Source organism: Chelonia mydas, chromosome 1 (assembly GCF_015237465.2).
Source record: "Chelonia mydas isolate rCheMyd1 chromosome 1, rCheMyd1.pri.v2, whole genome shotgun sequence".
NCBI classification, from domain to species: domain Eukaryota; kingdom Metazoa; phylum Chordata; order Testudines; family Cheloniidae; genus Chelonia; species Chelonia mydas.
The window spans coordinates 259,675,797-259,691,716 of NC_057849.1; the positions used below are offsets into that span (position 1 = coordinate 259,675,797).

A 15,920-nucleotide genomic window follows, 5' to 3' on the forward strand; every position below is an offset into this window, starting at 1 on the left:
GGTTCGCCTCCAAAAAACAAACATTCCTCTGAAGTGTTGGAAACCCAAACATACCAGCATTTTGCCAGAACAGGAGACATAGTCAAACAAAACTAGTCTAATTTCACAAACAAAGCTGAGCGAAGTGTGATAGAGTGAACTATTGATCAATAAGGAAGTCAATTTGATTTTTAAAATCTCTGGTTTTAATTATCTATGGGATAGTAAGGCAAATAATTAATTTTAATATACAGTGTACCTTTGTTCTTCTGATGCAATGATGCCTGTGAATGGCTATAAAAATTAATACAATAATAGTTTCTTGGGTGCCTGAAGTCATTTGTGTCTTTTGGATTCATACCATGCACACAGCAGAAAGTAAAAAGTAAGTACACCGGACCCTCGCTAGAACGCGCGCATATATAGCGTGAATTTGCATATAACACGGTCACGGCCATGGATCCCAAATTTAATTATTTTAATTGCAATTCATTTTAACGCAGTCTCCGCATGGATCCCAAATCCGGCGTTCTAGCTAGGGTCCGGTGTACTGCCTCACGTCTTTATTCCTGTTTAAATGAGATTTACTCACAGCTTCAGAGTTATCGATGAAAGGGTCTGTTTCATCATAGCCATAACCTATATCAATCAGATCCTGCAAGCGATCCTTTCGATGCTTGTGAGACTTCCCACCCTGCAAAGAAAACAAAACTGTGGTAAGCCAGTCTGGGAATCACACTGTTCTGGTATCAAATGAAGTCTGTGACATAGAAACAAGAATCCTGGAAGGATGGCTCAATTTAGGAGACTACTAATTAGATAAGAGTTTTTCACTTCTTCGACACCTAGGACAACTCTGAACTAGTGAATATAGAAACCAAAAAGCCATTAATATCCAATGGCTATATTTTAAACTTATGCAAAAAATTAGTTGGTGATGTGTGCAAATTCTTTATAACATCCACACCAGAAATCATGAGCAAAGCTGACATTCAAGTTGACCAAATGGCGGTTGACGCATGAAGGGACATATGAATCTTTAGCGCATCTGGCACATAAATATCTTGCGATGCCGGCTACAACAGTGCCATGTGAATGCCTGTTCTCACTTTCAGATGACACTGTAAACAAGAAGCGGAGAGCATTATCTCCTCCAAATGTAAAAAAATTGTTTGTCTGAGCAATTGGCTGAACAAGAAGTAGGACTGAGTTGACTTGTAGACCTTAACGTTTTACATAGTTTTTTTTTTTTTTTTTATGAATGCAGGTTTTGTGGGTTTTTTTTTAAAAAACAAATTCTACATTTGTAACTTCAACTTTCATGATAAAGAGATTGCACTACAGTATTTGTATTAGGTGAATTGAAAAATACTATTTCTTTTGTTTTTACAGTGCAAATATTTGTAAACAAAAATATAAAGTGAGCACTGTACACTTTGTATTCTGTGTTGTAATTGAAATCAATATATTTGAAAATGTAGAAAACATCCAAAAATATTTAAATAAATGGTATTCTATTAACAGCACAATTAATCGAGATTAATTTTTTTAATAGCTTGACAGCCCTCATCATAAAGTATTATAGCTGCAGGCAGACAAACAAATTTGAACAAGACCAAAGCCCTCTTCCCCCCCCCCCCCCAACTTTTTTTTTTTTTTTTTTTTTTTTTTAAGAAAAGATAACTTGAGCATATCCCTCAATAGCAAATGGCAACTATGGAAAAACTATACAAGGGCAAATTTAGCTTTTGGTTTGAGCTTTCTGGTTTTAATTTTGTAACACATTCCCCAACTCCTCCTTCATTCAAAGAGCAGGTCACACTTGGAATAACTTCATGTCACCACACGTACAGAACATTTTTCAAAGTTCTGAAAGGAAAATTAATTCTCTTTAAAGAAGTACAAGATATTCCTATAGGATTCTCACTCTTGGGTCTCCAATATAAATCATGCAGGAAAGTCCGCTAATTCTTACATTTTTGGCCTTCTGAGGCACCTCTAAGATGGCTCAAGAGCAATGTCCTTCTAAGCATGCTTCATCCCCATGTATTTCACTGGATCCAACAGTTCAACACTTCAACAGTTCCTTTCAAGAGTGGCAAACAAGACCTCCCTAAAGTTGAATTATATACAAAACACTGATTTTATATATCTATATAGCTCCCATTACTCTAGTATCTGAGCGCTTCACAATCTTTAATATATTTATATTCACAAAACATCGGATGTAGGGAAGTATTAACACCATTTTATGGAGGGGAAACTGAGGCATGAAGGAACTAAATGATTCACCTATGGTTACACAGGAAGTCTGTGGCAGAGCATGGAACAGAACTCTGGTCTCCAGATTAAATATTTGTATTTGATACATGTAGTCAACCATTTCCTTCCCTAAAACACTCTCATGGAAGAATTCTTCTTTTGGAAAGGAAGCAGATTGAGGGATGTCCTAATAATGATAAACTAAACGTCTCCCTTGACAGTATGAACTGAAGCAAGACCAATAGATAAACATATGGAGCAGGGCTTCAATGACTACTTTGTGTGTCCCCATAATTTAAATATCTTTTTATAGCAGAAAATAGAAGCTGCCTTGATTAAGGATTAACAGAACCCTGACATTTTCCTTAAGACCTAGGCCAGCTATATCACTGCACTGAGAAATGCCATCAGGCAGTAATTTTAATATGGTCCTCTAGCCATATTACCAGGGAAAGATGTCCAAAAAAAGTTGAATAGTGCTTCTAAGGATCGTCATCTTCTCAAAGTAAAACCTTAATGGTTTTTCAGTATGAAAGGATGGGGCTGTTCTCCAACCAATTGAGGATGCAGGCATGGGAAAGCGTAAACAAACGTAACAGAAAGCTTGAGTGGAATAAAACAAAACTAGGGAGCAGTAAGTTACACTCAAACAAGTGAAGACATTTGAACTGTCTGTGATTGCAATTAGAGTGCTTCTCGTGGGCATACGTGCACTCTGCTGCAGATGCTTTGCAGTCACAACTGTAAGACCCACTTGTAGACACCACCTGAGATACTGGAGTCTGAGACCTGCTTGTGGATACCAGATGTACCCAGGTGCACCGGGTTTGGACTTAAGTTGTCACAAAGTAGATTCTTGGGTTGGAATGAAGTGAAGTGTCTTAACACCGAGCCACTAAACAAAATTCTTAGTACCCCAAGACTATTACTGGTGCTGGCCATCCAAAAACTTTAAAAAAAAAAAAAAAAAAAAAAGTCTGGCCAAAAAAACCCAAACATTAAAGCTTTCACCTTTTCACATGCAAATTTAGCATCTGTACCTGTACGAATTAAGACAAGATGTAGCAATATACTACAATCCGCTGCACTTCAAAAATAAAGTAACAACGTCAAAGAAAATCCCTAGTCAAATCAAAGCCATTCACTGAAAAAATCAAAAATTACAGCCATTTTCAGCTAATTCAATCTAATATATACACATCACTCAAGGTATTGCCTATGTCTCTCAAAGTTATTCAAGAGACACCACCTACCAATGTGGAAATAAAGGTGGTGCTTTTAACATGCAGAGAGACAGCACTTAGATAAGTTTCAGAATTGGAAGCCTATACAGTTTTAGCTGCAGATATCAGTGGCAGTTGAAGAGGAAGGACCAAGTACCTTTCAGCTCATTACTTTTTTTCCCATAGTAAAATATGCACTGTGTAATTGTGTCTTTTCATATTAAATGTGATGTGCAGAAAACCATGTATTGAATTATTTTGAACACAAAGACAATGAAAATACTTCACTGCACAATATGCACTCAAAACTTAATGCGTTGAACTGTGCCTGATGATTCCATCCTTCTAAGTGACTCAAGCCTCTACATCCAAAAGAAAGAATAAGGTTCTGGGTCCACTCTCCCTCCTAGCATCTGTAATCTATGTGGTGTTGAAAGCTCAGCATGATCTTAGAAGAATTACATGGATTGGTCATTTGGGTAGTAATGTGAATCACAGACCATAGACTTGATTTAGCCAGGAAAGGGAAGTGGCTGCATGGATCAAGTGGAGAATGGGGACCATTCAGAGCACACTTTTTGTGTTGAAGTCTAACATTTGCGGGAGTCAATCCACCTAGAAAATTCTGCCTGATCAAATGAGCAGCTATGTAAAGGTGCCCCTGTTCAAATGCTCATAGTACGCATCTACTTTTATGGAAAAAATTTCTACTGGCATGCTTTTTTCCTTTCCCTTTTTCATTTGGTTCAATGAGACTTATGCCTGATTTTTAATTATTTATATATATTACACACACAGGTCTGCATGAAAACTAGCCTACGCATAAGGTTCTGATGATGGCTATTTACCAGCTGAATCAACCGGGTGTTCCGGCGAAACACAGCATCTAGACGAGTGATCCCCAAACTTTTTCTGTCACCCTCTCCCTGCCACACCAGTAATAAATCTATCAGAGCAATGGTTCGGGGCCAAGCCACAGTTTGGGGCCAGGGTCGCAGACCAGAGCTAGAGCAGAGCTGGGGGCAGAGCAGGGCTGGGTGGTACTCCCTCCCTGAACACTATGGGGGCTGGCCCAGGCCCTGCTGTGCCTCCCTGAACATTCCTTCATGCCCCCTAGGGGAGCATGCCCCACAGTTTGGGGAACTCTAATCTGGATACTTTAGTGAATGACACTCTAAACACTCAGAGCATTTAACTCCATTCTCAATATATACAAACATTAACCAGTTTAATTTTCCAAAAATAGTTAGTTTTTTAAATCTCTACAACCAGAAAATAGAGACTCTAAGTTTTCAGAAAAAAGTTCTACTTCACTGAGTTAACTTTTTTTTTTTAAAGTTACAAGGGCAATGGGAGGTAAAAACTGACCTTAGGATAGGAGTTTAGTTGCACAATATTTCAAGACATTACCAAGGAAATGCATTTCATAACAATTATATACTGTATAAAAATATTGGTTTTAACAGTTTAAATTTTTCTCAAGTTCAGTAAGTGCCATCTTGCTCTTTTATTATTGGAGAGGGTAAACAATAGCTTTCAACTACCTTTTTCTATACCAGACATTTTATGTACCTATGTCATCTCTCCTCATTAGCAATCTCATCCCCCATAACACATCTAAGGTATTGTACCTAAAACACAATTATCTCTGCATAATATATTGATATCAGACTGAATGTTTCTTATCCTATTAAGGAAACTTGCCTTTTTGATAGGAAAAATTCCAGAGAAGTCAGAAAAATCAGTTTACATAGGGACATTAATACCAAAAGTCTTTTTTCTAATGAAAGGCACCACACTAACAGCCCTGGATACTGAAGTCTTCTAAATACAATTAAGTTATTTTTATTGCCAGCTCATAATTTATCATCTAAGACTATCCATGTGAATTTAAGGAGCTGGCTGGGTGTGGTGTTAGATAACATCTCTTGGTTTCTACTCTGGCATTTATTAGTGGAAGCTTGTTTCAGGGTGAACTATTAAAATAAATTAATCATTATTTAAATTACCGAGCAGGGAACATTGATTTAAGTAACCGATTTTAATCTTGCTTTGCATTTGTACGTTTTAGCTATTTTCCTAAAGAAAAAGTTGCGTCTCATTCATTGGTAACCATTTCAAACACGCTTATTTGCAACTAAATGTAGTTTTTACACTAAATTCAGTAATTTCTTACTAAACCAGAAGGATATACTCTATACACATTTATTTAAGCAATTACATAGCTTAACATATATTTATTTGGATTTGAATTTTTTAAACACATTAGTAGATGGTGATTTCTTATTTACTATATGATTAATTTTTTACTTATGATTTCTGTCAAGTTCTATTTGGATTGAAATTGGAAATCAAAGAAAAATGCACAACAGCATTTAGTTTTTTTATTAAATATAATTACCTTAAAAAGGTGCTAGACACAAGAAACAAGTTTAATCAAAATAAGTTTTGCATTTAGAACTCACTGATTTATTAAACAAAGAAAATATCTGCAGTTAGTGAATTAAAGTAATTGTTTCTGGTCACCATATCCTTCAAGATTTTAGAACAGCAGATCTCATCCTCTTATGCCTACTTTTTATTCACATTTGAAGAGGAAAACAAGCTTTCCTGCTTTTTCATTCCCAACCAGTTTTTCAACTCTGAATGAACTACTCATTGAACTGAACTGAAAAATATTCTCTGCACCGGCAGTTACTGCTGTCCAACTCTGGTTCCAGGTGCTTAGCCCATGACTTCCCCCAGTTCAGTGGTTTGACTTTCTTGAAAATTTCAGCACCAAACATACTATTTAATGTTTTAAGTGATGTTAATAGATTATAGTAAATTTATGCCTTAACATATGTGAAATTATGACAACCTATTTAAAAAGAAAATTATTTTGATTTAAATTCTTAAAATCCTTTTTTTTTTAAATCACTGATTTTTATCCACCCTGGCTTGTTTACATTACTATGCAGTGTTGTTCAAATTACTCTCAGTACTATGTTAGTGCTTGTCCCTAGCAGCCTGCAAGTTTTTTGTGATGTGGCAGCTGCCTGATAAAACTCATTCAAGACTGACATTTCTATTATACTTATCAATAGAGGCATCCCAAAACAAGTATGGCTCTACCTTGCTGCATCTACGTTGGAGGTGGAATGTAGCAACTATTTAACAGTGCCCAATACTACTCCACAACAATTCAAGAAAAGAGAGAATATGGTATCAACAGGGCTTACACAACCAGTGTTAGGAAAAAAGATCATGAGTATGATTCTGTCACAGAGGTCACGGATTTGGTGATTTTAAGAGATGTCCTCGAGTTCTTGAAAATTCTAGTAAAAGCATTAGAATTTATAAAAAATGAGAAATCACTTATTTCCTTTAACATCTGCAGTACAAGTGTTGAAAATAGCATTTTGCGCACCACTGCTGCTGGGGCCAACATTAGTGAGTAACAAGCAGGGCACTACTAGGTAACAAGTTAAGTTACAGGCAGTGGGGCTCAGGCTTTGGCTTCAGCCCAGAGCAGCAGGGTACAGGCTTCGGCTTTCAGAATCACGGAAAGCTCTGTTAGTAAATGACCATTTTACCCTCTAACAATTAATCTTGTCAGTAGATCTTGTCAAAATTTTATAAGGTTTAATAGGCAATATAAAAGCTTCTGTATTGATTTAGTGAAAACTGCATTAGTATGTGTACATTTCTGTGATTTACTGTTTATTGCCCATATCCTGTCTGTGACTTTTAATAAAAATACCCGTGGCAAAATCATGGTCTTAATCACGATAACCACAGTGGTCAGTACCTACATTTTTATCTTTCATCCAAAAAAATTGCACCATCAGAATTTCTGGGGGTTTTTGTTGATGAAGCAGCTGCCTGACAAAAGGCATTAAATAATGACTGACACATCTGAAGACTTGGACAAGTGGACTGTGATGGTAGCGTGGGGAGAAAAATCCTCTTGCAGAGTGGTCTGCATCACCGGTACAAATAGAGAGAGAAGAGTACCATCTATTGTCACCATCCTTGTATTCTGCAGCACATACGTTTTTCCTCTGAGATTTCCCATCCAGTACTGAAGAGGTGCAATTGACTTCTTCCCTTGAGAGATCTACCATGAGTACAGACCCCTGTATAACAGGTGCAGGTATTTGCTTAGGGAACTCACCTAAGGATATGTTCCAAGGCACAGATAATATCTAGTTGAGTTTTTTTCATTAGCATAGTTATTAGTTATCAGACTGAAAGTGTGTCCATTACAAACTGAGCAAATTAAATAAGATGAGAAACCTGACTGATATAGTTATAAGAATCAGCTGCGAAGTCAGAGTAGCAACCATACCCAAAAAAACCTGAAAACGTTAGCAACCAATGTTGTTACTAATAAATGGGGTGTTACAGTAGCTCTGCTAAAATACTCACATATTTTGCCTCAAATTTCTTGGCCAGCATTTCCACCTCATACCGCTCACGTTGTTCATCATTAAATGGATCTTCTGAGTGGGCAGGTTTCTTCTGAGAGAAGAGAGGTGGAAATTACACTTCAGTTCATAACACTTTTGCTGGCATATCTGAAATCAGGCATATTCCAAGGTACAGAATACCCATTTGCCCAAGTAATTATCCTACCTGGCAAGTCTCAGCATTTAGCAGAAATGGGAGAACTGTGGTTTGAGGAGCAACAAAAGGAAGAATTACCTCCAACCAAATGTACTCCCTTATTGTTTATCAACACCTTTGTGATGTGACATTTTGGGATGATAAAAAGATGAACTTGGTATATTTTCAGCATGGAAGCAATGCAAAAGAACTATGACGCTCAAAGCATAGCCAAAATGGAAAAGAGGGTAATTCCCTTTGCATTCTCTCACCATCTCCTCCTGGCTCCTCCAAACAATAAGGAGTCACAGTACATACTGTCCACATCCAGTTGTGAGCTGGAGCCGGTTTGCACGAAGCGGTTGTTAAATTTTGAAGCCGGTTTAGAACCGGTTGTTAAAGGGGTGGGCAAATTCGGTCCTGTCTGGCCCGCCTGAGCTCTCGGCTGGGGAGGCTCCCCTGAGAATCTCTTGAATTTTTACTCACCCAGCGGTGCTCTCTGTCTTCGGCGGCACTTCAGCGGCAGGCCCTTCACTCGCTCCGGGTCTTCGGCGGCACATCCTTCAGTGCTGCCGAAGACCCCAAGCGAGTGAAGGACCTGCCGCCGAAGTGCCACCGAAGACCCGGAGCGACTGAAGGAACCGGTTCTTCAGCTTTTGGCAGCTCATCACTGTCCGCATCTGCTGCTATGGCAGCCACAGGGATGTTGCAAACTAGAGATTATGACTTCACTGTACAAATAAGCAGGAAAGAGGTACTGGTTTCAAAAAAGCCATTTTCACCCAGCTGTGGAGATACTGACGTAAGGACCGGGTGGGGGGAAAGACAAGAATATAAGGATTTTTGTTTGGGAGTAAGGGGTAGCAAAGGAAGCCGGATTACTTTCCTCAGACAAGATTTCATCAATAGAATGGGGGAGCTGTAACAAAAAATACTAAAATGGTCCACAAAATGTTTTTTCAGGCTAATGCAATCATTAATGGATGCCAACTAATTTTACTGAGCCTGGCCTTTCTATTCTAGTTTTATTTTAGCGCTTCAGGGTAAGAAAATTAGTGACATTCTAAACTTACAAAAAGATAAGTGCCTTCTCTAATTAGGACATGGAAGACCAAACTAGGACCAAATAGTTGCAATTCTAGCCCAACAAAGGATTGTGAACTGTTATCTTATTCAATGTGATAGGGCCACGGTGAAGTAGGTCTGCAAGGCCCACATTTCTAAAGTTCACAGGGATTTTGAACCAAGTGCTTAGAGAAGAGGTAGAAGAAATTACTTATCTGGTATTGATACCATTCTGTAACGGTATCAAAAATTTACTGCAGGACTAACTAAACTTAACCCCTTGGTCACTTTCATTCCTAAATGGAAAAATCATGGTCTATATTTAAGTTAGAGAACACATCTTATACTTTAAATGTTACGTGAAGACAAAACATTGGCAGCAGAGGTAACAACTTAACAAGCACAATCTTGCAATGGCATATATCAGCCTTTTATTTCTAGGTTAATTTCCCTCCTGTTGGGACCCCGAAAAGCCACACTAGATTGTAATATCACCTTTGTTAGTTAATACCTCAGACTTCTTAACATTTAAGGACAACTACTACCACTGCAACTTACCAAGACATCCTGCTAATCACACGCAACAATCTTTCATACTCAGAGTTATTACAGCACATCTTGTCAGCGCTAAACTAAAAGCCTTGACAAATTAAGTTCTCCATCTATCCAGAGGAAAAACAGAGCAAGGGCTGCATAAATTTCTTCCATGTAAACCCACCATCTGTTTCTTTCTCAGGGTGGGAAACCCATCTCTAGGCCAGAAAAAGGAATTCACTCTTCATGGCCATTACATTTTTGGGATCTTTGCTTAGTATGCCAACAAGGGGTCAATTATTATAGTGACATTTAAAAGTTATAACTTCCTTTGGAAATATGTACGAGAGAAAACTGTGAAATGCCCTTCCACTTCTTGCAGTAATCTTCTGTCTCTTGGGGATTCCTCTCAGGCTATTCCAATTCTATCAGACACCGTAAGATGGAAAGGCGTATTCCCTATCTTGTTACGCAACACCAAACTTTCACTGGGAACAGTTACGGTGAAGTTCAGCAACTCCTTATACGCAAGTGGACAGCAAACAAAAGCTTTCAAAAACTAATCTTCCTTGTGCAATAATAATGTGTAAAACTCAACAAGTTTATATAAAGACCTTATTTTAAAATCTGATATATTGCTAAAAATTATGCTGAATTCTAAAAGCTAAAACTACTACTTATAAAAAGAAAAAAAAGAGAGAGAGAGAGAGATACACTGCTAATAACTTTAATCTCTGCTGAAAAGGAAGAAACAGGCCCAAAGAGATTCTATTGAAAGAGCCATAAAGGATAAGGGTGTTAGTTCTTAAGCCTCATTTTAATAAGGATATTTTCCTCATTGCATTAACTGGCAAAATGTTAGTGTGGCTCTTCTAGATGACAAATATAATCAGTTCTGTTTTAACATCATGAAAGCCATTTCCCTGATATTTTAGTTTGCTTTGAAAAATTACATCTGTGATATATACAGAAAAGTGAGAAGTATCAGACTGAAAGACAGCAGGGCCAAAAGAGATTATTATCACCCCAAGGCCTATGGCCCCTGTATCTTGCAGCGCTACCCTCTTGTCTCATATCTCCTTGCTTTAAGTGAAAAATTCAATACTAGTAGCTATGGAGTCACAATTGCTCCTCTATAACAACTGTTTTCCCCCTTTGTTGTTATCCTCATTTAACCGAGCAGACTTTCACTCCTGTCTTTACCTTAACACTTCTTTTTTAAGCCTCTACTGTTCAACAGTTTCAAAAGAGGAAGGGAGGAATGAAAACTCAAAGGACCACTTCAAAAGGATGGGTTTCAGAGTAGCAGCCATGTTAATCTGTATCCGCAAAAAGAACAGGAGTACTCATGGCACCTTAGAGGCTAACAAATTTGAGCATAAGCTTTCATGGGCTACAGCCAACTTCATCAGATGCATAGAATGGAACATATAGTAAAAAGAGTGTTAGAGTGCTCAAGGAATTGGCGGATGTGATTGCAGAGCCATTGGCCATTATCTTTGAAAACTCATGGCGACCGGGGGAAGTCCCGGAAGACTGGAAAAAGGCTAATGTAGTGCCCATCTTTAAAAAAGGGAAGAAGGAGGATCCTGGGAACTACAGGCCGGTCAGCCTCACCTCAGTCCCTGGAAAAATCATGGAGCAGGTCCTCAAGGAATCAATTCTGAAGCACTTAGAGGAGAGGAAAGTGATCAGGAACAGTCAGCATGGATTCACCAAGCGAAAGTCATGCCTGACTAATCTAATTGCCTTCTATGATGAGATAACTGGTTCTGTGCATGAAGGGAAAGCAGTGGACGTATTATTCCTCGACTTTAGCAAAGCTTTTGACACGGTCTCCCACAGTATTCTTGTCAGCAAGTTAAAGAAGTATGGGCTCGATGGATGCACTACAAGGTGGGTAGAAAGTTGGCTAGATTGTCGGGCTCAACGGGTAGTCATCAATGGCTCCATGTCTAGTTGGCAGCCAGTATCTAGCGGAGTGCCCCAAAGGTCAGTCCTGGGGCCGGTTTTGTTCAATATCTTCATTAATGATCTGGAGGATTGTGTGGATTGCACCCTCAGCAAGTTTGCAGATGACACTAAACTGGGAGGAGTGGTAGATACGCTGGAGGGGAGGGATAGGATACAGAAGGACCTAGACAAATTGGAGGATTGGGCCAAAAGAAAGCTGATGAGGTTCAACAAGGACAAGTGCAGAGTCCTGCACTTAGGATGGAAGAATCCAATGCACCGCTACAGACTAGGGACCGAATGGCTAGGCAAAAGTTCTGCAGAGAAGGACCTAGGGGTGACAGTGGACGAGAAGCTGGATAGGAGTCAACAGTGTGCCCTTGTTGCCAAGAAGGCCAATGGCATTTTGGGATGTATAAAAAGGGGCATTGCCAGCAGATCAAGGTTCGTGATCGTTCCCCTCTATTTGACACTGGTGGGGCCTCATCTGGAGTACTGTGTCCACTTTTGGGCCCCACACTACAAGAAGGATGTGGAGAAATTGGAAAGAGTCCAGCAGAGGGCAACAAAAATGATTAGGGGTCTGGAACACATGACTTATGAGGAGAGGCTGAGGGAACTGGGATTGTTTAGTCTGCGGAAGAGAAGAATGAGGGGGGATTTGATAGCTGCTTTTAACTACCTGAAAGGTGGATCCAAAGAGGATGGATCTAGACTATTCTCAGTGTTAGCAGATGACAGAACAAGGAGTAATGGTCTCAAGTTGCAATGGGGGAGATTTAGGTTGGATATTAGGAAAAACTTTTTCACTAGGAGGGTGGTGAAACACTGAAATGCGTTACCTAGGGAGGTGGTGGAATCCCCTTCCTTAGAAGTTTTTAAGGTCAGGCTTGACAAAGCCCTGGCTGGGGTGATTTAGTTGGGATTGGTTCTGCTCTGGGCAAGGGGTTGCACTAGATGGCCTCCAGAGGTCCCTTCCAACTCTGTTATTCTATGATTCTAAGATTATACATATATATATATATATATATACACACACACACACACACAGAACATGAAAAGGTGGAGTAAGAGGCTAATTAATTAAGATGAGCTTTATCAGTAGAAATTTTTTTCCTGCTGATAATAGCTCATCTTAATTAATTAGCCTCTTACTCCACCTCTTCATGTTCTCTATATGTATGTGTATATATATCTTCTTACTATATGTTCCATTCTATGCATCTGATGAAGTGGGCTGTAGCCCACAAAAGCTTATGCTCAAATAAATTTGTTAGTCTCTAAGGTGCCACAAGTATTCCTGTTCTTTTTCCAAAAGGATGGAGGTTCTTTATGGAAAAAATCTCACCATTTGATGGTTTCACACTGTTCAGGGGAGAGAAGAGATCATGATCTATTATTATAAAGCAGGACTCTGCAGGGAATTGATAAACAGCACTGATTTCTAAGCGCATGTATAATTCTTGTCTTTTCTGATACCTAACGTGAAACATGTTCCTTCTCATCCCAGTGGTACTAAAATCCACTAGCCTGCCAATATTTTTTAAACTAGTCTACATGTGAAAGTTGTACTGGTATAACTATCAGTGAGGGGCATTATTTTTTTAAACCATTATAGGTATACCAGTACTATCCCAGGGTGGACTCGGACTAGTATAGCTTATTCCCATTCCCTTAGAGGAATAGCTATACTGATGTAATGCACCTTTAAACTAGTATATCCATATGCATACAGGCAGAAGTTTACACTTTAACTATATTGGCATAGTTAAAGCAATATGGTTATTTTAGTGTAGGCAAGACCCTTGTCAGCACAATCACTAACAATGGTCAAAACTCGTAATTCATACTCTCTTGCTTTCAAAGAGGGAAAAGAGATGTGGAAAGGAAGTATATCAGATTATCACCTACCAGCCAGATATGACTATTAGAAGTTATCAGAATTAAATATATTAAGACCTTCAAGAAAAACTGGGCTAAAGAAAAGTTGTGAAGAAGTTAACCTCCACAAACACAAAACTCTGAACATTTAACATCAATTTCCAACCCCCTCTCCCAACACTCCTTAATGTTCATATCAGAACAGTGAACAAAGATGATAACTGTAATATTCCATACAGCCCCATATGCAGTATACACTTTTCCAGTAAAGTGCAGACCAGCCATTTAAAGTAGCCTGAACTGGCACTGTATTCTCACAGTAGCTATAGGGAGGGATCTCACTTTGGAAAGCAGATTCCACAGAAATAATTAAGAATGAAGTTGTTGATTGTCTGTTATCCCTCTATATTTCAAGGAGAAAGTGATGCTATTCCTTCCAAACAGAGCAGAAGATCAAGGGGGGTAGAAAGTAAGGTTGCAGTACCACCTTCTTGAAAGGCTTTGAAGGAGAGCCCGGGGCTTATCTACCCAATGCTCTGGTTTTCCAAGTCTAGTGGTGCTACAGACAACAGCATTTAAGCCTTTTGAAATCAATATATCCACCATAACCAGAATGATGTTAGCTACCCCCTTTCCTCACCCCACCTCCCCAAAAAAGAGAAAACATACCCCAGAATTTTCTATATATTAAAAGAAAGAAAAGCAACAATTACAGGAGTCCTCTAACAACTTCACTACTGCCAGAATATTATACAAAAAAATGCTCAGATATTATGGTGATGGGCAGCATTCAACACTCAAGAACTGATAAGAACAGGATAGCCCTAGAGTATCTACTTTAGCATTGCGCCACATGCTGGTCTCTAGTGAGCAGCAGGTGCTGCCTAGCTCCCATAAAGATGTATCCACAAGCTTTTTTGTAATCCACTCCCCAGTGCCAAAGGGGAAGCTTTTCTTGGGGAGTTCAGGGGCCTAGCCCACCAGTTGTGGGGTGTCCCCTCCAGAATTCAGGGGTTTTTCCCATTAGGTGAAGTTTTCAGCAGTTCTAACATTCCAAATAAGCCTGAATCTACAGACACATGCCTCCAGCACTGCTACTGCTAACACTGTACTTTTGCCAAGCCAAGACCCTGGCACAGCTCTGACTCAGTTTCATCCTGCTGGTCAAAACCTTGCAGACAACTGTGACCTGACAGGAGCTGTCAGTTTCACTCTGCAGCTGTTTGGAAGAGCTCACAACTGCTGGAAAGGCAACACTTGACCCACTCACAGGGGAGAAAGACCTGGGAGAGACATGTAGTAATAGCAAGGTCTCCCCCACGCACTGGGGCAGCATACTGGAGCCCAAGGAGGGGACTCGTGCCGCAGACACCAGCCAGCAAGTGCGGAGATGGAGCCCCGTCCTCCGCACAAGGCACACGGCAGAGGAGCAGGGCAACTGGGCTCCTCAGCAGCGCGCTGCCCGATCCATCTCCGGCGGGGCCCGCCCCCAGGCTAAAAGTCGCTCAGTAACAACCGCCTTATCTGCGCCGCCGGGGCCGAGAGGCTGCGGGCGCGGCCGGCTCTGAGCCGGGCGGGGAGAGGGAGCAGACCCCGCTCCGAGGGCGGGGAGTGGGGGGGGGGGGGCGGCCGTGCGGTGGGCGCTGTGCGCAGGTCCCCGGGGCGGAGTTGGGGTCCCGTACCCGCGGTTCCCCGCACAGCAGCAGCTCGGGGTAGCTGAACTCCACGCAGCTCTCCTCGGTTGGGTCCTTCAGCACCACCTCCAGGCGCACCGTCTGGCGTGGCGGTGGCGCCTCCTGCGGCGGCGGCGGCTCCTGCCGGCTGCTCTCGCGCTGCTGCTGGGGCTGTTGCTGCTGCGGCGCCGGCGGCGGCGGCGGCTCCGGCCGTGGGGGCTCGCGCTGCTGCTCAGGCCGGCTGGTCTCACGCGGCGGTTCCGGCCGGGGGCTGGTCTCGCGCGGCAGCTGAGCCTGTGGCTCCGCCCGGGAGAGCTCGTGCTGCTGGTCGGGCGGCGGCACCCCCTCGCGCCCTAGCAATAGCTGCTGCTCCGGCTCGCGGCCCCCGGGCTCGCGCTCCAGGGACGGGCTCTCGCCCTCTCGTCGCCTCACGGGTGCCAGACTAATGAACGGCACCCGACGCGGCTCCGCCATCCTCCGACCCCCACCCCCCCGCTCACCGGCCCCCCGCCTCACCCGTACGGCGACACTCCCCCGCCGGCTCCTCCTCCCTCCCCCCCCGATCGGAACTGCCCCCTACGTTCTCCTCGCTGCTACCACCGCCGCCATTTTGGAGCCCCCCCACATAAATAGAAGCAGGCCGCTAAGCCGCGCATGCGCAAGACGACATGGGCCACGGGCGAACCGCCCCACGTCGCTGTTGTTATTGCTCATCGACTGCTACGTCACGGCAGCCCTAGCGCCCACACGCTGCTGCTGACGC

At 41.5% G+C, this 15,920-nt stretch overlaps 1 protein-coding gene across 4 annotated transcripts in view; it reads right to left on the minus strand.

Annotated features, from left to right (window-relative positions):
- UBN2 (ubinuclein 2) overlaps positions 1–15,658 on the minus strand; it is a 108,361-nt gene extending 92,703 nt beyond the window's left edge. For 3 of the 4 annotated variants that reach the window (XM_043544539.1, XM_043544533.1, XM_037883204.2), the window contains exons 1-3: positions 15,167–15,658; positions 7,875–7,967; positions 572–673 (exon numbers count right to left, since the gene is read on the minus strand). In XM_043544539.1, coding sequence (XP_043400474.1) covers positions 572–673; positions 7,875–7,967; positions 15,167–15,631 — 660 coding nt within the window. In that variant the 5' untranslated portion in view covers positions 15,632–15,658. The remainder of the gene's footprint in view (positions 1–571; positions 674–7,874; positions 7,968–15,166) is intronic. The other variant, XM_037883211.2, reaches the window with a different exon arrangement.
- Between the last annotated feature and the right edge of the window lie 262 nt (positions 15,659–15,920).